The sequence below is a fragment of the Achroia grisella genome, unplaced genomic scaffold (assembly GCF_030625045.1).
Source record: "Achroia grisella isolate CSIRO2021 unplaced genomic scaffold, CSIRO_AGI_Agris_v1 utg511, whole genome shotgun sequence".
Classification (NCBI taxonomy): Eukaryota; Metazoa; Arthropoda; class Insecta; order Lepidoptera; family Pyralidae; genus Achroia; species Achroia grisella.
Window position 1 is genome coordinate 3,702,164 of NW_026712905.1, and position 21,297 is coordinate 3,723,460.

At 33.3% G+C, this 21,297-nt stretch overlaps 2 protein-coding genes across 3 annotated transcripts; both read right to left on the bottom strand.

Moving 5' to 3' along the window:
* Positions 1-1,153: 1,153 nt before the first annotated feature.
* LOC131846383 (probable DNA mismatch repair protein Msh6) lies at positions 1,154-14,202 on the bottom strand. 2 transcript variants are annotated; one of them, XM_059195659.1, is made up of 19 exons: positions 13,944-14,202; positions 13,417-13,569; positions 12,764-12,884; positions 11,998-12,190; positions 11,497-11,631; positions 10,763-10,898; positions 10,076-10,215; positions 9,038-9,172; positions 8,630-8,819; positions 7,839-8,145; positions 7,341-7,496; positions 6,524-6,770; positions 6,075-6,230; positions 5,482-5,616; positions 4,869-5,090; positions 4,378-4,554; positions 3,722-3,899; positions 2,955-3,106; positions 1,154-2,437 (listed from the first exon to the last, which is right to left on the bottom strand). In XM_059195659.1, exons 1-19 carry the CDS (start codon positions 14,095-14,097, stop codon positions 2,156-2,158), a joined length of 3,369 nt encoding a protein of 1,122 aa, XP_059051642.1. In that variant the 5' UTR covers positions 14,098-14,202; the 3' UTR covers positions 1,154-2,155. The 2 variants fall into 2 exon arrangements, with proteins under 2 accessions (XP_059051642.1, XP_059051641.1); XM_059195658.1 differs by having other exon boundaries at positions 12,764-12,887.
* A 1,150-nt stretch (positions 14,203-15,352) lies between these two features.
* LOC131846429 (mannose-1-phosphate guanyltransferase beta) lies at positions 15,353-21,188 on the bottom strand. Its single transcript, XM_059195720.1, has 6 exons — positions 20,760-21,188; positions 19,938-20,180; positions 19,477-19,606; positions 18,625-18,786; positions 17,172-17,336; positions 15,353-16,368 (listed from the first exon to the last, which is right to left on the bottom strand). Exons 1-6 carry the CDS (start codon positions 20,931-20,933, stop codon positions 16,133-16,135), a joined length of 1,110 nt encoding a protein of 369 aa, XP_059051703.1. The 5' UTR covers positions 20,934-21,188; the 3' UTR covers positions 15,353-16,132.
* Positions 21,189-21,297: the final 109 nt, after the last annotated feature.

Sequence of the window (21,297 nt, forward strand, 5' to 3'; positions counted from 1 at the left end):
GCATCACGTCATAGGTATATTTACCTATATTAAATATTGGAAGTTGTAGATAAAATAATGTACTCGTCTCAAATAATCACAAAATGAATGATACATATTTTTTTATTTTATAGAATAATTTATATTTTTTAATCAATATAATATACTACTAATTTGCAGTTTATACGTGCATATTTCAACGTGCCAATAAGTAGAAGTGATGCTATTCGATCCATTCAGTATTTAAAAAAACTAAGCACGACACGCTTAGTTGCTTAGATAATTTTAGTTTTTTAAATGACCAAGATAAATTAAGAATGTCGTAATGCGATATAGCAGATATGTCAGTTCATCACATTTTTAACTGCATTGAAGTCTCTTGAAGTTCGGTTCAGCTGCAGACGGTCTGCATTTCTTATTAATTCTTTGATTTGATATATATTTAAAAATCTTATTGGTTATTACGGAAGGTTCAAAATTTAATTTAAGTCCTGTAAAAATGTACTTAGTTGATTAGTAGTTAATGTCTTTAGGAACTTAGTGAATAGTATTTATTCGACATTCCTAATTTTATTGTTAAGGATTAATTTTATAATAATTGTTGATAAGAAATAATTTGTTTGATATCGAACAGTACTTTTAATTGTAATGCAACAATGTTGGTTTTTTTAATGATTATAATTATAGCTACAATTTTATTAAATGTATAAGTTGACGATTTTTATAGCAACATTGTTTTTGAACTAAAATGGTTGCAATATTTCAATAAAATTTATCTGGCTCATATTTAGGTTTTCATTATTTGTAACTTAAGAAACCTGTTTAATATTTTTAGTGGTGAATATCTGCATACCAACGTTTGGACAAAGATTTTTGCACATATGATTGTAGGGTGTTGATTACGGAGCCACATGAAATTACACTTGTCATTTGATACAGATGGAAAGTTGGTGTTTATTTATGAACTATTTGACAGTACAACTATCAACTTATGGTAAATCTTTAGGAGATAACAGATTAGGATTGCCTTTCTATTTCAAACCCTAGGAATTTGAGATTGAAATTGTCGTCTCTCACTCTTTGATTTGCAACAATGTTGCTTTCTGACACAACTCTGATACGTCTACAGGATCATTTTGGGTAATAAAAAAACAGATAATTTCAATAAGTATTCATAAAATCAATAAATTGGTGGGTACATTAAATCTTGATCAACTAAAAATCACAGATAAGTCTGGCTGAATATAATAATAAAAGGTAATGATGTATTTTATTCGTAATTAATAACAGTAACGAAACGCGCAAAGTAACTATATATCTACCTAATACATTATAATATTAAGGGCCTCCACAGACGAGAAACGAAGCACCGAGTACTTTTCTTTCGTTTAAGATTTTTTTTAATTCACTTTCAGAAACTATAGATGGAACAGAATTGCGTAAAACACCTGGTAAAATAATTTCATGGCTATCACGGTATTAAATATCCTGTGCGGATAATCTCGTCTGAGTAGGCTATAATGCATACAATCAAACAAGGCCCTAACGAATGACTAACAAATGACCACAAATAGAAAACATTTCTTCTTCAAAGAATTGGATGTTTTAAACATTATATCCTTGATATACCTAAATATAGATCAACAAGAGATTCATAAAGATTTTACAAATCAAATGCATTAACATTAAGTGAACAATGTAATAACAGCTGTACAGTAACAATAACAAACATGTGTGTGAGAGACAGAGACAGACTTTACAATATTATCTGTGTGGATATGTTTGTCTCACCTGTACTGCGTTCCAATAGCACTTTATATAAAAGATAATAGACAAATGAAGTTCCATTAGTCCTTAAGAAATGCAATGCATGAACGCGATTTTAACATAATGCGGTTCAGTATTTTTTTTTAATATTGATACTGACATGTCTATTTGTTTACCCTTCCAGTTACATTTAAAAAAAGTTATACGGACAATCGTCGTTAAATAGAAGTACTATTTAAGTTGCTTTTACTTTTTTTATATCACCTGTGTATTCAGGTGACATGTATGTGGCCATAACGTCATCGCGTCGCCATTCCGCAGGACTAAGGTAACTGAGTATACTTTTAATTTAAGAATGTATGAGATACCATAAAGCATTATGTGACACGATCATAACGAACAAACATATTTATATGTTCAATGCTGCCAGCAATTCCCTGAGATGATTTGGGTCTTCTAATTTCATGACATCTCTAAATGCACGTACGCAAGTGGCCTCCTTCTCCAGTTTCTTAGATATTTCATGAGCCCGTCTGGTGATCTCCTTGGGTATTCCGGCAAGGCGAGCAGCGTTGAATCCATAAGATTTGGGGCAAGCTCCCGGGCTGAGTTTATAGAGGAATGTGATAGTCTCTTCCGGGATTTTGTCTTCGCTGTCCGCAGTGTTTTCGTCTGTCTCGACCATGCACGCCTACACAATAAATAATTTAAGATATATCACAGAAAAAAAAAATGGTTCAGAATTTTGAAATAGACATTTATGAGTGTTTTCCATATGTATTTATAGATAATATATACCAAAAAAATGTTCAGCAGCCATAGAACAAACTCTGCTTAGTTTGGGCCTATATCCCGCTGTGTAAATTGTCCTGGATTATTATTGTAATGAGTATCCTTGCTTTTAATCAGATTTTTTTGAATGCCTATATTACTATTAGTACCCCAGAAGGATGACACTGTATATAGTTCTAATATAGCTTGTAAAGCCCAGTATTGACGTTTCGGCGACCAAACGGCGTGTGGTTTGATGGGTGATATCAGTATAGACACGGTAATGGTCGGAATTAGTCATCAATAGAGAAGGTCGTAATGCTACCAGTAGTGATGTCCTTGTCTCTGCACTGTGTATTTGAGATCGCTCACATGCTAATGGTAGCGGAATTAAATTAAATTGTATAAATCCATTGAGTAAGAAAATTTATACCGACCATATGTCCGAGTTTAACGGCCGGCTGGTGCTGCAGCGTCCTAACCAGTGCGTGGTAGTGTGTCGAGAAGATTACTCGACAGCCGCGTTGTGCGAGTTCTACTGCAGTAGCCGCCGCTATCGCCGCGCCGTCATAAGTTGACGTGCCCCGACCTTACAAAAAAAAATATTATTTACTAGATATTTTATTCTATTAATTTATAACACTGTTACAGTAACATTGTAAGGACTTAAGCAAAGTTAAAACTAAGTACAAAAGGTTATCACTAATGGAATCTCTTCCAGATACGACCTTTGTAAACATGCAAATTTTATGTAATAAGAATCTGTCTCTGTAATATTAAATAAATAATTATTATAATAACTCAATGTTATTTTAACATACAATATAAATAGTTCGTTATATTATTCCTTAACGGCTTAATCAATCATCATGAAATTTAACATGTACGCCTTTGGAATAGATTATAGAGTTTTTGTCCGCAATTTCGAAATTGCGGACAAAAACTCTAAAATCTATTCCAAAAGCGTACATGTTAAATTGTTAAAATAACATTGAGTTATTATAATAATTATTTATTTAATATTACAGAGACAGATTCTTATTACATAAAATTTGCATGTTTACAAAATCTAGCATGAATTCTAAAGTACATCTATTATGTTACATAAATACATATTACAAAAGTATAAACATAATTATATTAAGTACATACAATTGTACTTTATTTTTATGACAAAGTATAATAAAATTACAATAAAAACTACCTAATTCGTCTAATAAGACCAGTGAATGCACAGTAGCATGTTTGAGTATAGCTGCTGTTTCGTTCATCTCGACGAGGAAAGTGGACTGTCCTGACAGTATATCATCGGAGGCCCCCAGACGGGTGAAGATGCGATCCACCACGCTTAGACTGCAATCCTGCGCTGGGACGTAACTACCCTGAAATAGAAAATACAATATCTCACGACAATTCACACAGCCCCATCTAGTCTCAAGCTAAACAGAATCTGTGATATATCTGTAATATAGCTATACAACTGATATAAATACATACTTAACAGCTAGACTAATACAAACAAACATACTCATTAACACAAATGCATGTATTAAATGAATATAACTGTTCGGACAATGCTGTACTTTTTATTCTAATATTTAATAATAGGCACTAGGAATAAAAAAAATGCAGTGACTTTGTCACTAAACTAGGACCATCTTCGTACCCGAGTAGTTTCGGCAGGAACACAACACTGATTTATTTGTTTTTTAGTATTTAATTTGCAATTTAGCTTTTATGTTTCTTAATGCGAACTTGCGCAATGCGAACAAGCGACCCGCTTTTTTTAAGTATATGGCTATACTAGGAATCTCCTAGTTTAAGGCTAGAAGAAGAACAGCGCGAACAATAACACTTTACCAAATGCGCGAGGACGGTCAGCAGCGCCACCTGCCGCATTAGTGTGGACTTGCCACCCATGTTGGGTCCCGTTAACAGCAGCAGTGTACCCTGCTCGCCCAGCTCCGTGTCGTTGGGGATGAACTCGTTCACGATCGGTATGCACGGGTGACGTCCTTCCACAATGTTTATATATGGCTAAAAATGACAAGTTATGGGATTAAAAGTGCAACTCTCTTTATCCAGCTTTAATATTTTATATATTGTAAGGCAGAGACAAATAAGAAAAAAACAACAACAAAAGGAGTTTAGTCATATAATAAAAAATTAGCAATGTGTTAGGTTAGAGCGAGATAGACATAGATACTTCATTGTATATATTTTTCGTTAACCTATTTATGGCCAGTCTTGCAAAAACAGTTAAGCATGCAACAAATTCCATTTATTTATTGAAGTGAGATTCATTAACAATTGCTGCAATCATCGTCTAATATATAGACGTACGTACGTACCTTCTTATTGCTGTCAAAAGTAATTTGAGGTAAGCACACATCGCCGGTTTGTTGGCGGGCAAACTCCGTAAAAGCCAACAAAATATCCAGCGTGGCCAAGCACTGCACCGCAGCCTCCCACTTGTCGTAATGTGACGAGAATTTCTCAAATATACGACGGCTCAAATCCTTTAGCACATTAGTCTTTTGTTCTTCAGCTGCTATCATACGAGCTAGGAAATCCTAAAAATAATATAACTTACAAAAAGATAATCTAATCATTTCATTGCTACCTTTACGCCTGGCACTTTATAAATCGTACCTTTAATCACCGGGGTTGCTGATTAAAGTTATTAATTACGTCAGGGGGGTTAGGGGTTATTTATGAATTACGTCACACGCTGAGGAGGGTCGAAAAACAGTGGTTTGGAGTCAAAAAGATCATATAAATATTCATGAAATCTATGTATATATGACCAGCTGTGACATAAAGGGGGGACGAATCTCTGAAATTTTGTGACGCAAGTTATGGATAATCACATACCTTCGGAAACATTCAGATCGATATTTCAGTTGAGAATTCGGGACTTCAACCGAAACATTTTTATTATCTTCCATTTTTATTTTATCTCACCTTTGTTTCTTCAGTAGAGAATCTCTTAAAACCTTTACGTGCTCCTTCTAACTGATAATCCGGACCGGCTTTAGAAGCAGCACTCTGTGGTACCTCAATTTGATACCTCTTCTTATCAGTGCCCACATATGTTAACTAAAATATATAAATTTGTAAAATTTCTTTTCAAGAAGATGTATAATAATATTATAATGAGAGAGATGATTTTGTTAAATAAACTCCTGAACTACTGCATCAAAATGAGAATTTAGTTAGAAAGACATATATCCGATTTAAAATAGGCTAAATACATTCGTCATAGGTTGTGTTTAACATCATCATTCTCAGTAATACATTTTATCGATTTTTATATTAAAATTAGATTAAATTTAATAAAAATTCAAATCAAACTTATACGAAGATTATAGTTGTAGAAGTATTTTGAGTAAACATCACAATATTTATAAACAAATCTGTTTGTATTGTATGTTTAGTGTTCCTAGTACAAACTCTGCTTACTTAAGGGCTAGATGGCAGTGGTGGATTCGCCTGATTGTTATTGTGATTAACATGTTTGATTATTATCAGTTAGATAAGCATAAAAACCAACTTACCCTACATTTGAAATACTTTTCCTGGTCTTTAAGATAATCTTCCAATTCTTCTCCTATTTCATTTATAAGCCTCAAAGTACTGTCGTATTCTTGATCGACACCTTCCCCCGGCACTATACGACCTTCTTTCTCAGCTTCGGTTTGGTTGAATGCTTCCTGTTCAAGTAAAAAATTTTACCGAGTATATACTCATTGTTATTAACCTAGAGTAAGTGTAAATTGATGTTAAAATTAAAATGTGCAATATTTGTTCACTATTCCCATAAATACTGCTTACAAAATACAATTTGATATTACATTTGTATTTTAAGAACCAACTCATTTAATCTTTTAGTAATACTTATTTTTGCTGATTACTTGTTTATTTTTTTTTTTTGTGGTAATCAATTCAACAACATAATTATTTCTAAAATTACGACATAAAAAAAAGAAACTACATTTTATATTACCTTAAAAAACTTTAAAGTATCTCTGTAGTCAGGGAATTTCCCATCAGGTCTGAATTGGGTTATTCTCTTCAACAACACAGAGTCGACACTAGAGAATAACTGAATTAGTTTCAGCGCTGCCGTGAACCCATTCAGAATTGATATGAAATCGAGAACTTTGCGTTTAGAATATGTTTTCTCCTCGTACAATATAGCACGCGAATCGGGGTGCAGTTTTGACTTTTTTAAGTTTCCAAGGGCGTGAACTCTGGAAAGATAATATAATCAGAAATTCCTCTTCTTCTCTTCTCAATCATAGATCACAAATTTTCATTCACACATCTTGTTCTCTGATATATTTGTCTACACTAATATTCTACACTTGCTTTGCCCGCGGTATCAGCCGCGTGAAATTTATATCCTGTATTATTCGTCTGTGCAAGCTATATTATTGTGAAGTTTAATTAAAATCCACTCAATAGTTGTGAGCGTGAAAGAGTAACAAACATCTCAGTAACAATCAATCCATCCATCAATCCATCCACATGCACAAACCTCCGCGTTTATAATATTAGTCAGATGTGTAAGTGTTTCTGTCTGTACATTACCATTTCACGATTAAACGGCTGAATAGATCTTAAGAAAATTTAATGTGAAGATACATAGATTGTATCAGGAGAATGGCTATATTATTTTATTCCAAAAAGCAGATTTAATGTGTTCATATCTGAAAATACGACATATATTGGAAATAACTTTTTACATAATACCGTTTCAGATAAGGAAAATTTATAGAATATTTATTATGATCACTTACAAGAATGGAATATTAACTTACTTGGCCAAAAGTCTTTCTAAGTCAGGCAAAGTAGTTAAAATATTTTTGGCGTCCTGACATATTTCCTGATCTTCAAATAATGCTTTCACGGCTTCTTGTCTCTCCTTTATGACCTCTATGTTGCTACTGGGTGCACACACCCACTGGTATAGCCATCTGCAACATTTACTATTATTAGACTCAAAAATAAGCAATAACATTAATTATTTTATTAAGCTTGGAATAGTATGCATGAAAGATTGAAAAGTCCTGCAATCTTCCTTCTTCATGTATTAGAGTGGTAGAGAGGGTGGATGTAAGTGGTACTTTTTATCAATAACTGCATGTTTAATTAAGAAATTTGACGTGAGCCGTGACAGGCTGAATTTTTCTATCGCATTTAGACAGTAAGAAAGGGAGAGAGAAAGATTTATGGTAATACTGGTCCCATACTAATTATGACAATATTTAAGACTATTTTTTTACGAAAACAGTCCTTAAAATATTTGGTATTCTTACCTTTTTCCCATTGGAGTGGAACAAAAGTTTAGTTTGTCATATAAACAACCTGCATCTTGGACAATTCTTAAATTTCTCAATGTAATAGAATCAAGAACCATAGTGTTACCCCCTTCCCATTTATTTTCAAATTTATCTTCTTGCGATAAGGTTTCATTTAGTACATCTGGTGGTACATAGGACATGAATTGGGACATTCCTAATATTTGTATATCTAGTAGACATTCCGTTAGGTACAATACGCAACCTCCTAATGCTTTGATTGCCAAGTAACTGTCTGATGCTGGAGTGAGTCCTAGTGTATCACCTGTCATATAAATAAAAAAATTATTAATGTTATATGAATATATCACGAAATTCCTATGAACGGGACTAGTGCTATTGTAATTCCTTTACTAATTTACTAATGTGACTTCAATTCCTATTCCCACAAAGTCTATTAAAAATTACGGTATACTAAAGAGTCAAACATTTTCACATAATACTAGCTAATTGGAATTAAATTAAAATCACTATTGAACAATACGGGTTGGTGATAGAAGGGTGAAAATTTAGGGTTGTATGTAATTTTTAATGTCACATTATAACAAAAATTCTTAATGTTATGAAAAATAGATAGTAGCCGATTCTCAAACCTACATAATATACATATAAAATTTCATAAAAATCGGCCAAGCCGTTTCGGAGGAGTATGGAAACTAACATTGTGACACGAGAATTTTATATTACATATAAGATATATTATGCATTGCTATGAATAATCATTTAAAAAGATATATAATATTACTAACCTTCATGTAAAAATGGTTTAATTCCTTCTGGCCAGTCCCCATCCGCATTTGTTCTGTAATACTTTTCAGCCAATACCTTCAAAGTCTTCTCTGGTTGCCAGAGTCCTTTGGGCTCCCTGCGTGCACTGTGGCAGTGTGAACTAAGGAGTCTGCTAGTGCGAGGCGTTGTAGTTTTGCGGTCATACACAATCTGCGTAAATGAGACCTTAATTAGTAATATCAGTGTGAAATTAAAAAATATTTTCATTTAGCTATAAATATTTTTATGCTAAATGAAATTATAAATTATTAGGTGAAATTTTAATTTAATTAAAATTTATTTAAAGACCATTTATTTTGTGTGTTGCCTAATGTTGTAACACTGATAAGAGAATATTATGATACAAAATTGTGATGATGATCACTTACCAATGCCGGTGGATAGTGCGCCAACGTAGTAAGCAGCCTGGAAGAATGCTTATCGTCTTTGAACTGGCCGAGATGGAACAACCCGATGGATGTGTCCACAAAACACACGCCATATGTACTACCGGTGTTACTTTCCTGAAGTTAAATATTTCACATTATTTTTATCACTGTCAACTCCCAATGGTTGCGGCTTTCATTCTCCGATATTACAATGTTTATTTATAATCAAGAATGTCGCCATAGTTATATTTATATTCCTTTTAGCACTGCGGGCACAACGCTTTACATTATTATATATTATGTAAGTCTTTATAAAAAGATTAATCAAAGTATATCAGTTGTCTAGAACCCCCTTTTTTTTTTTATGGAGACCCGCCCGCTCCAGAGGTAACGAGCAGGTACTGCCGGTCTCCTACCGGCTAAAACCCCAAGGTGTACCTCTACTGCTTATTGCCGGAGCTCCGGGTGTGCGCGAGCATTCTTCCGCAGCTCCGACGGCGGGGACCCATCTCAGTAGACGGGTCACTCAACTCACTTCTTAAGAAGAAGTAGCGCGGGTACACGCGCGCACCTTCTCAAGGCTGCGATGTCAACGGGGAAGCAGCCGACCCAACGGCCGCCGCCCCTGGCCCTTGCGGAGGGAGAGGAACAACATCCCTCCTCCGTCTAGCTCGTCTCCGACGTGTTGGGTCAGCGGAAGAAGCAATTTCACGTCCTCTCTCTCTGCCTCCTTCTTTTTGGTCATTACCGACTCGCAGTATGCGACGACGGCTGACCAGGAGCTCTCATTACTCACCATCTCACGTATAACTGCTGGCAACGATAGGTCATTTCCTATTACTGCAACCCGGACGCGACGCTCTTCGGCGAATGCCGAGCATTACTCTAATGTGTGTTGCGCCGTGTCCTGTTTACAGTCGTTGCACTCATGGCAAGCGGCTGTTGGTTCCCTCCGGGCTGTCTAGAACCCCTAACACAAGCTCCGCTTAGCTTGGTGTGAATTGTCCAGGGATATTGTTATTATTACTACAAACGTACCTCTTCAGCAATGGCCAACATATAAGCGGCACCGGACTCGGCTGGCCCCGGGTCCTGTAGTCCACAGACTTGTGTACCGCGGACTGTCACCTGGCAAACCTCGCGACGGACCACTTTATCCCATTTGCTGTTTTTACCCGCTGAAAATACAATTTATAAACAATATTAATATGGCTATTACTGACTGCTTGACTATCATCATTTTTGTAAATCTTTATATTCTTTAGATACTCCTTTTTTAGTGACTACTTTAATCTTTTTTGAGATAAGTACAGCTAATATAACGAAGGTTATTTCATTAGTAACTACAAAGTGTTATTAGTTTTTTTATATTTTGTAGAAAGAGATCCTCAACGCAGTCCTCCTGGAACACATTGTGGCGAAATCAGCGCTAATTAACCAACTACAGATCAGTTTATACTGCCGCACCAGCGTATACAGTCAGCACAGGCGGGTGCCCGATTTCTTATTAAGAATTATAAAATAAATCAGTAGTAATATTCGAAATGCGAAAGTGTGTTTGTCTGTTTACTGTATATGTCTATCTTTTCATATCCACTGAATGGATCTTAATGAAATTAAATATAAAGATTATATAACGGGGACAGACACAGGCTTCCTTTTATCTAAAAAAATAACAAATAAAGAGGAGGGTAACAGTTGGTTTAAAAATAAATTTATACATACTTTGTTTACACCTCTCTTGCATCATATCAGGTGTTTCTGTTTGTTCAACGCGCGCCACTTTATATCCTTTAGACACCAATGTAGACACCATCCTCGCGTATGCACTCTCAGGGAAACCGGAATGTGCAAATTCACCCTTTAAAATATAATAAATGTTGTTTTTGTGATTAGAATGCAAACAAACTGACCGCCCACCTAATGGTAAGTGGTTACAGTTGCGGCACCTATGTTATCACATTATCATATGACATCCGTAAATGCTCCCATGCGTCGTCATTCCAGTGGACTTATTCCATCGTTTATCCTATAATTTCTGCCTTATCTCACCCTTCAACCACAACAGCTTATAAAGCAAGCTGGTAGGCGCCAAAGTAGGAAGAACCATGTCTTATGGATGAAAAGGAGATTGTTAATAATGTGGACTAATATGTGACTATTATATGGGACTAACATGTTATTGCCCCTGGATGCCTTTGTGGTAAATTGTAATTTGCCAAGATGGGCTAACTGACCTAACTTCATGCTTATTTTATTATACTCTACTGATGCCCCGCTAGCGTAAACCGTTAGCGCAGGCAAGTCCATCATTCCATTATCATTAAAAAAAATTACCGACTAGGTAGGTATATACCATTTGTAAAAAAGCACGCAAACTTGTCTTTATAATATATTCCATGATCATTCATAATAAAAACGATGTTTTAAGATTGTTACTAATAATAGGTATATATTACCTTCATATATGAGAACCCAAGTTCACTGACTCCAACTGTAGCGTCCATGTGATAGAGCTCATAGAATTTTCCGACTTTAAAGAACAACACACAGTCATAATGTGACGACTTAATTTCCCACCACTGGCGATGCGCCTAAAACAAAAATAATTATTATTAAAAATAAATAGGCATAAGTAGGCAGCAGTGCAACGTTTTCTCAAATTTTATTTTATTATGAATGTTAATTTGTTGCATTTGGTATATGCTAAAGCTAGATAAGTTTATTAAGAAACTAGCTGAGCCAGCGACTTCGTAAATGTATAGATTTATTGTTTATAAACTACTTACATTTTAAATGAGGCTTACCATAATATATTATTGAAAACTGCACCAGTTACTAAAGACATTTCTAAGATTAATAGGCACAAAGTCATCAAAAATTTTTTAAATTTGATAAACATCTGAGTACTAATAATAAATATTATATGTCCTATCATTAAATAGTTATGATAAACTTACAGGTGTCTGAGTTTTATAAAAATCCGGTGGCACATACAGAGTGCTAGGATCATAGTCAGGGTGATCTGGTTTTCGTTTCTCTGCATCACGAATCTTTTCTGGTTTAAGCCAATCCAATTTACAGTGGACCCAATTGTCGCCATCGGGTACTTCGAATTTCTCTTGTGGTTCTGACGATTTTATTGGTGTGGTCCTGTAAGCACTCACTTTGTATGGTAAAAAAATATTTATGTTGGTGAACCCACCACCATCCAGTGGTCATTAGCAATGGTTACTAGTAGCACTGTGATAGCAGCATATCCTACCAGTTAGAATGCCACAGGGGCAGAAACTTTACTTAGAGAAATTTTTTCTTGGAGACCATCCACCCTGGAGGAGGCAGGCAGGTACTGTAGACTGCTACTCACTTAAAACTCTAAGATTCCCTCTTCAATGCAATATACTGAAGTCATGGGATTGCTGTACAGTTTACTGCGAATCCAATGGTGGTGCGCCCACTCTAGCAGTGGGCGGACCCCACCTGTGCAGGCTCCCTTATGGAGCTCAGTCATTCTCCGCAGAAGGGAAGGTGCGCTGGGACATCTGCAACCGCAATGGGCTAACTGACCTGACTTCAGCCTATCATCCTTCACTATCTTGGCAGTGTACCTCTATCTTCAAGAGGGAATATGGAATGTTAATTTTCTTCATTTATCTGCATAGTGTGCATTACACCATAACATTTTGGGGAACAAGGAGACGGACGAATATTCAAATATTTACTTACCCATTACTAAAGCTTTTCTTCACAGTACTGGCCTTTGGAGACTCATTTGGCGTGTACTTGAAACTGTCATGTAATTTTTTCTCTAATGGTGTCTTCTCAATTGGTGCACTTATTCTGTTGTCTTCTGAAAGCAACACAACTGTTATCTCAGATGGGATACTAAGGGCATAGTCAAATGTTGATGAGTTCTTGTGAAGTGTTACAATACTGTAATATAACATTTTACAATATACATTTTTAATCCAACTTAGCAGTGGGAGAATCTACTTCCACCTTACACACCTTTTTTTTTATTGTATTAGTGTTGTATTCCCTAAAAGTTTCAAAATAATACTGACATAATGACTGAAAGTATTCATAGAATTTAATATCTCGGAATGTCATTGTATCATGTCAGGTTGAACTCCATATGGTTCTCCCTGGAAAACATTGTGATATATAATATCATGAATTTACCATGATTGGCTAACTGATCTGACCTTATGCTCATCTTATCATCCTCCACTGGTGTCTTGCCAGTGTAAACCGTTGGAGCAGGTGGGTGCACCATTCTAATATCAGCTATATTAAATAGATTGGCTCATGAAAATGGCTATGTATATCTTACAGTATTTAAAAAGCAGAGAATGTTAGTGATATTATTTTATGAGCACCTTTATTTTCAGTATCAGAATCATCTGAATCCATAGGATTTAGACGGATCCGCTTTCGTTTCTTTGGACCCACAGGGATCTCATCATCACTGTCATATATTTTTTGTTTCTGTACTTCAGGTGACACTGTAGGCTGTCTCTCACGCTTCTTTTCTGAAAAATAGCAATTTCTCTTACAAGAGTATATGGGAATAAACAAGCAGTTTATTAAAGGGTAACAATATATAGGCTCTAGTGTTTGAGCATCTAAAACCTGTCTGAATGTTACACATATCTTTATAGGCTTAATCAGTGAGTACCATTACAGACGAATTGATAACTTACAAATTTATAAAAAAAAAATTCAGAATAATTTTTATTCTCAATATTTTCCTTAAATTTTTAGGATATTATTTAAAAAACTAATGCATTCAGTCTGGTTCTATCCAGTGTAGTCTGCATTGTAAACATGTTGTAGTTCTCATAAATTAAAATATTATATTATTTTTTTAATATATAAATGTGAGTTGTAACAAAAAAATACTTACTTTCTTTTTTAGAACCTCCAGAATTATTTATAGATGTGTCTAGTTTTGGGCTGGATTCCGATTCGACAGACTTGATCTTTTTACTAGCCGGTGGAGTTTTAGAGAAATAATTAAAGAGCGTATTTCCACTCCCTACACTATTTCGTTTCGACATAATTTGATTATATTCGCCTCACAGATACCGAATAATAAGTATTGCTTTAAATAGGATTTATTAATATAAAAAATAGGGAAGATAGAAATGACAAAATAGTAATGAATTTTTGGCGCAAAATTTTTATTTTTAAACATAGATAGCCCACAGAGGCTAACTTGTCAACAGTTGTTGTTTTTTCATATTGACTATATAGGCAGGCAAAGGATTCCAGATCATACAGCCAACATTATGTCGGTGCATTTTATTTTTTAATCAATTACGGTTGAGATAAGTATTGACATATTACTAAATGTATCAGATCTTACCTCATCTATAAATGGTAATGTACTATTAAGTAAGATCATACTAATGTTCATAACTAATAAAAACAATAATAAGACTATTCATCGATCATGTTCTAAGATAATATATAACTAGATACAAGATTATATATATTTATAAACCCGTCTAGGGGAAGGAGATTGTTAGTAATGTGGACTGGTGATACCATTTCTAGCAATGTACCATATCAGGTTAATCTGGTGAAATTGCCACGATGGGCTAACAAACCTTATGTTCAGTTTTCACTGTTGCTCTGCTAGCGTAAACCGTTAGCGTAGGCGGGTGAACAATTCTATTATCATCCAATAAAATAAAACCTGTGTTGTCTTCAATTTTATGTAGTTTCTATAAATAAACTTTAAATTTGATATTTTCCATCTGAATTTTGCAAAATATCTATTTCGTTTAACATATCTCTATTGATAGTTTACAGTATACTTTCCTTGCGTCATTCATTAATTATTTCTTTATTGTCAATTGTTATGGTAGTTTCATTTATTATGGGGTAGCAGATTGTCAAAATAAAAATTTACGTTTTATTTCTTTAATAAGTATATTACATTCTATCGAATATAAATCTGTATAAATCTTAGGTAAAAATAAAATAAATTACTGGCATGTATTCACAGAACATTAATATCCTAGTGTGCAACAGTGTAATTGTACTTAACTTAGAATGACTACTGGACTATTTGTTATCAAAGTATTTTTTGTATTTATTTGCTAAAACCAATATCCAAAGCTTTATGCTTCTTAACATATATAATTGTCGCCATTTAATGTAGGTCATGAATAGCCTGAGGGTTAATTATCATATACGAAACGGTTCAACAAATGTAATGGCAACTAAAACTCTAAATTTTTTTAAATTATATTACACATATCTATATTTCTTATAATGTTGTCACTGGCATTTAATACAACAATTGTTGTTGTATTAAATTTACATTATTAACCAGTACTTTTTTCTGTTCTAGTAATAACACTTGCACAGCAGGAAATTTAACTTAATAAATATTACATTTAATTTTTTTTAACAAATCTGTGTATATAAAAAAGCCTTACTTAACAAGTTAATACTAACTTAAATAATGTTTAGAATTGTGTTACATATTATTTACAATTCTTATATAAAATTAGAAGTAAGTTTTTATATTATTGTGGATATTAAACTATTTAAAAACTTGTGTCTTCTGCAAATATTATAGATACATTGAGCATCAAACTAGATTTTGAGCTTATCTTTTTAACGAAAAATTTGAACAAAAAAATGTTAAATACATTATGCAATATTATATTATCTTTAATTTTTGGGTGCTTTAGGCATTTGTAAAAATAACAGAGTTGACTTATAGTATTTATATCCAATCTTAGGCAGTACTTGCTGATCATAATGTGGATAAAAACCGTACTCGAATCTATTAGTGCCCATCCAAAAAATGTATATACATCTATGAACTTAATTTTTATTGCACTTACATAATTAACTACTTTATACACTAGGGTATTTTCTGCTATCATATAAATAGGATCATATTAATGTTTTAAATTCAAATCCAGTGTGAACACAAAAATTGCATTTAGAGCTTCCTAAATAGATAAATTAATCAAAATATTATGATTCCTATGTAAATGACAAAAAATACAATATTTTGTCACCATAGCTGTACAATAGATACAACTTGTATATTTCTCTTCACAAAACCAGTCTTTACATTATAATTTGTGGCTCAGGTACTGACAACTGAATAGACTTATGTGGTAGTACCTGGCCTCCATTAACGTAGATCTCGTCTTTAACTATAACATCTTCACCAAGGACCGTACAGTTTTCCATGCGCACCCAGCGCCCAACGACAGATCGCCATCCTACTATACAACCGTCTAGCCAAGCGTGCTGTCTGACACAAGCTCCGCGAAGGATTGTACTTCTTTTTATACATGCACCTATAAAGGAACAAAAATTATATGTAAATTAATCAATGGACAAGTTGAATTATTTTAACATTTAGTTAGTTGCAATGTAGTCATTCATTAGAGCACTAATAGAACTATCCGGGTTCCGAATTGACAATCATATCGGAGTTGTGCATGTAACTGATTCTTAATTAAACATTATTTATTGATAAAAATTTGCTCCTTTTTTTCATAGATGACAATGGAATGGTTTACCCGCCAACGATTTCTGTTTACGCTGTAAGATGTACGGTGTAAGATGATAAGATGTTTATGTCCGGTCTAATGCTGTTAGACCATCATGACGAATTTATCACGATGGTTTCCAGGGAAAACTGCATGGAAGGCAACCTCACAATTAGTAACAATGCTCTTCACCCTGATATATAGTTCAATCCATGATAACGCACAGCTCTCTGTTTCCATTAAGTAGAGAGTACTGGCTCTATTCCAGAAGCTATCCAGGTGGAATAGTAGTCTATGTACTAACTAATAATGAAGTTACATTCCTTTCCATAATATATAAAGTATAAATATATCCAATATTCAGTTAGTACCTTAATTTTATTACATATTCTAGTCCTTTAATTTCTTGTGTAGTCCATGAAATAGACATGATAGACTAGAATAGAAGTTACAGGGAGACCAAGGTCAATTTGTATAAAGTCATCTTCATGCTGTATTGTTTTTGAGCATTGTGTTCTGTCTCACCTATTTCAGCCGTCTAACAATTTGCTGTAGAAGCTTGTTTGCTATGTAAAAAAATACATATTGGAACTTTTTAATAAACTTACCATCTTCAATTATGACACCAGGTCCAATAGTAACATTGGGGCCTATACGACATCCTTTGCCAATAGTAGCTGTGGGGTCAATCAATACATTGCCTACTACTCCAGAACCTTCATAGAGTTGACTTGAATTTTTCTGTCTCAAACTAGTTAGATATAGACACATTCCTGAAATAAAATGTCATGTTTATTATTAACTTTATAACATATTGTGCATACATGTATTGGTGCAAGTATTCATGAGTATGATTGTTTGTTTCTATCCAAGTATGATTCTTTGTTTCTGTCCGAGTATTATTTATATGTATTATACTTGTATTTACAACAAAACATATTTAAGTATTTCTATCAGTTGTCTAGTACCTATAACACATGCTTTGCTTAGCTTGGGACTATATGGGGCTGTGTGAATTGTCAGGTAAACCTTATGTCATTATTTTGAAAACTACTAAATATTGTGATTAATGTATAAATTTTATTATTATATTTAACAGCCAGTTTTGAACTCAATGCATTTCCATTCTCTACAATTATACTTATTACTGTAAATAAATAGCTGTAAACATAAGACTATGCCATTTAGCTGCAAAAAGAGCATAGATTGCACTACACCTACTATTAATATGAGTAATATCTTTATTACGTCCTTTCCTTTATTACATATAATAAACCTGTAAAATCGTGATGAAGGTAAAACTCGTGTGTTATAGTTTTACGATAAAACGGGTGTAGGAAGTAGGATAAAATGTTCATAGAACATAAAGGTAAATGGACCCACACTTACCATTATATTCTTACTTACTTTACATAACAACATGGTGTAGCGGTTTAGCACACAGCGTTACTTCCGATGGTCACGAGTTCGATTCCTCGTACGGTACAAACATTTGTAACAACATGTGTACTAAATAGTGTATACTCATGCAAGTATAAATTATTTAGTACCTATAATACAAGCTCTGGTTAGCTTGGGACTAGATGGTATTGTATCATTTATCGAAAGTCATTATTATTATTATATACAATAGTTGCAGTTACAAGCAATATTGTACAGTATATAACTGCAACTAAAAAAAATTATGTATTGGTATAAATATATATACATAGATCAATATTGTTTGTATGGATCTGGGTATTTTCTGTGAATGTTTTTTCAAAAGAAATGTATCTAAGTATTTATATTAGTTGTCTAGTATTCATAACACAAGCTCTGCTTAGCTTTGGACTAGATAGCATTGTGTGAATTGATAAGGCTATGAAATTACAGGACATGAGGCATGACGTATCACGAGTGTCACATGATCAGGTGGGCCATCACCTACTATCAGGTGGGCCGTCACCTTGTTTACCACTCTAATTACATAAAAAACAGTTCATATTATACTCGTACCTATAGCATTAGCTGTTTGGTACATACACAGTAAAATATTATCTGATACTATAATTACACCTTTACCTGTTAAGAAGTCTTTAGGTTGTCCCACATCCATCCAAAATCCTTGTAACTCTAGAGCATGTAACTGGCCATCCTTAGCCATAAAAGGAAATACTTCTTTTTCTATTGAAGTTGGACGAAGTTCTATCCTATTTAAAACAGAGGGATTCAATATATACATTCCTGAAACAAAAAATAACTTTATCAAATGGAGGTTAGTATAGTAATTGTGTTGCCTATGCTGTGTTGCTATTATTGTGCAGTTCCAAAGAGGCAGGACTGACAACGGCAGAATTATTTCTTTATTGTAAAATAAATAAATAACGAATCCTTTTCTGTAGAGACTATATTTCACACAAAATAAAAATATAAAAGTCAAATATTGTATATAAAAAACATGAAACAATTTAAAAATATGTTATAAAGAGGTCTGTTGCCAAAACAGGGTAACGAAACCATTGCGCTAATACAATGGGATGTCATCATTTAGTCGACTTTACCTGAACAAGGATTATATAGCTGTATATGATGGCTCAGTATACCCACAAATCATACCCGTAATATTTAGCATGGCTTCATAGAATGTTCTATGAAAATTTTAATATATACATTAAAAAAACTTACTGACAAAATACAACTAATAAGAAGTTTCTTAATGTACTCCACACTTACAATTTACATTCCAAAAAACTTGTAATCCAATCGGAATTAAGGCTAACTAGAGTAGCAAATAAAAGACCCCAGGAAGATCTAGGGTATATATGGACTGATTTGTACACAACAAAATAAATTATATTATGAATTCTATATATTTCTTAGACCTTCTTATTTTATTATTGTAGTTTGGTGTATGAAAATATAATATTGCTTTACCTGCATTAATTTTGTTTGAAATGAATTCTTGTGGTTTCTCAATAAAGCTTTCAATTTGTCCATCCTCTTTATATACAACTACACCATACTTTGATGGCTCTTCCACCTTTGTGACTACTATTGTACCTTCCTATAATAAAATGCATAATTAGTAATTAAAAATTATAAATATATATAATGCTTGCAATGATAATAACAAAAATTTAAACATATCATTGTATTTCAATACCTAGTCTTTCTTAGTGATATAGTAGTCTTTATAAATGTTATATTTAACTGTTCATTCACAGAAGTACTTGAATAAAATTGTTCAAATAATGTCTATCTTTTAATATAAACTAGGACAGTACTAAATCAAATATCTTTACAGATAAGGATACAAACTATTGATACCTGATATTTTTAGTCACTCTCCACACAAAGAACCTAATATAACATTATAGTTTAGTTCTTATACATACCTTACCATGACTCCTGTGATACCTTGCAAGTTCTTTAAATGGAAACTCACAAATAACATCAGAATTCAATACAAAAAATGGTTCAGGACTAGTACTGAGCAGTTCCCGTGCTAATGCCAAAGGACCTGCAGTGCCTAATGGTTCAGTCTCATGAGAAAATGTTAATGATACTCCAAGTTTTGATACTTCTTCAGTCAACTCCTTTTCCATATCCTCTGCTCTATAAGAAACCGCTAAAATCACCTGAAAGTTTCAATAATACATATGTAAAGCAGATAGGTCAGAACAGAAAACTATTAGCAAGAATAGTAATAAAGGACATAAGAATGTGATTTTTAAATATTATAGATAAAACTATAGGAGGTAGACTATTAATTAATTTAGATCATTAATATACATTTGGATCTCAAATTTCATGCTAATATAAGTTCATAGATAAATTTTAAGAATAGCTATCTTGTTTACAACTTTCTTTAGATGGAATATTAAACATTTTTATTCCAATGTAAAAGATATTTAATGTTGTTTCCTAATTTATATTAGAATTTATTTAGAACCTATTTAGAAAAATATAATATAAACCATAAATGCTAAAATACTCATTGATACTTGCTATGTGTATTAAGATATTATTATTATAACTCTTCTATATAATTCTTCTTCAACCTAGGAGTTACTTCCTATACTTCACTACAGAAACATTTACAACAGTATATAATAATCAATATAACCATATAAATAATAATAATGTCTAGTACAGACACAAGTGTGATGGTGACTCACTGAACATTCAATATAAATTCGTACTTTCTGAGTTCTTACCTGTGTTACGCCAGCGTCGACAAGTGCTTCTATCTGATGTAGTAGAATGGGTTTGTTTGCAAACTCTACTAAAGGTTTAGGCCTACTTAAAGTTAACGGTCTCAATCGAGTTCCATAACCACCAACAAGGATGAGGGCACGTATTTCACCCAATTTCTTATCGGAACCGCACATCCTAACGAGAGTAGATGAAAACAAACAAGTGCTAGTCGGAGTTAAAGAACTATTTTAATTTAACTTATGCAGAATTTACGCTAGAGCTTAATAATACTAAAGTTGTAGATATTTCCGAATAATATCAAGACAAAAGAAAACCTCGTTCTTACTATAGAACGTGAGTAATAATTTTACAGAAAGACACGATAAAATAACATAGTACACGTACACTTCTATAGTCGTTCGATAAATTAAATTGATACGTCAAAATTTTATCAAAATTGTCCAATCAAATGCAATGTAAGATTGCAAAACTAATAAACAAACTGCTTTGTCAGTTTGACTTTGACATATTGACATTGACAACACAATTTTTATACAG

Coding starts and splice junctions, on each gene's coding strand:
- LOC131846383 (XM_059195658.1), bottom strand. CDS start 14,097: ATGTCGAAACGAAATAGTGTAGGGAGTGGAAATACGCTCTTTAATTAT. Junction 4,555..4,868: donor CTTTTGACAGCAATAAGAAG/GTACGTACGTAC, acceptor TGTCATTTTTAG/CCATATATAAACATTGTGGA. Junction 3,900..4,377: donor TGACCGTCCTCGCGCATTTG/GTAAAGTGTTAT, acceptor TTTCTATTTCAG/GGTAGTTACGTCCCAGCGCA.
- LOC131846429 (XM_059195720.1), bottom strand. CDS start 20,933: ATGTGCGGTTCCGATAAGAAATTGGGTGAAATACGTGCCCTCATCCTT. Junction 17,337..18,624: donor ACCTAAAGACTTCTTAACAG/GTAAAGGTGTAA, acceptor ATTTTATTTCAG/GAATGTGTCTATATCTAACT. Junction 16,369..17,171: donor TGGTGTCATAATTGAAGATG/GTAAGTTTATTA, acceptor GTTCCTTTATAG/GTGCATGTATAAAAAGAAGT.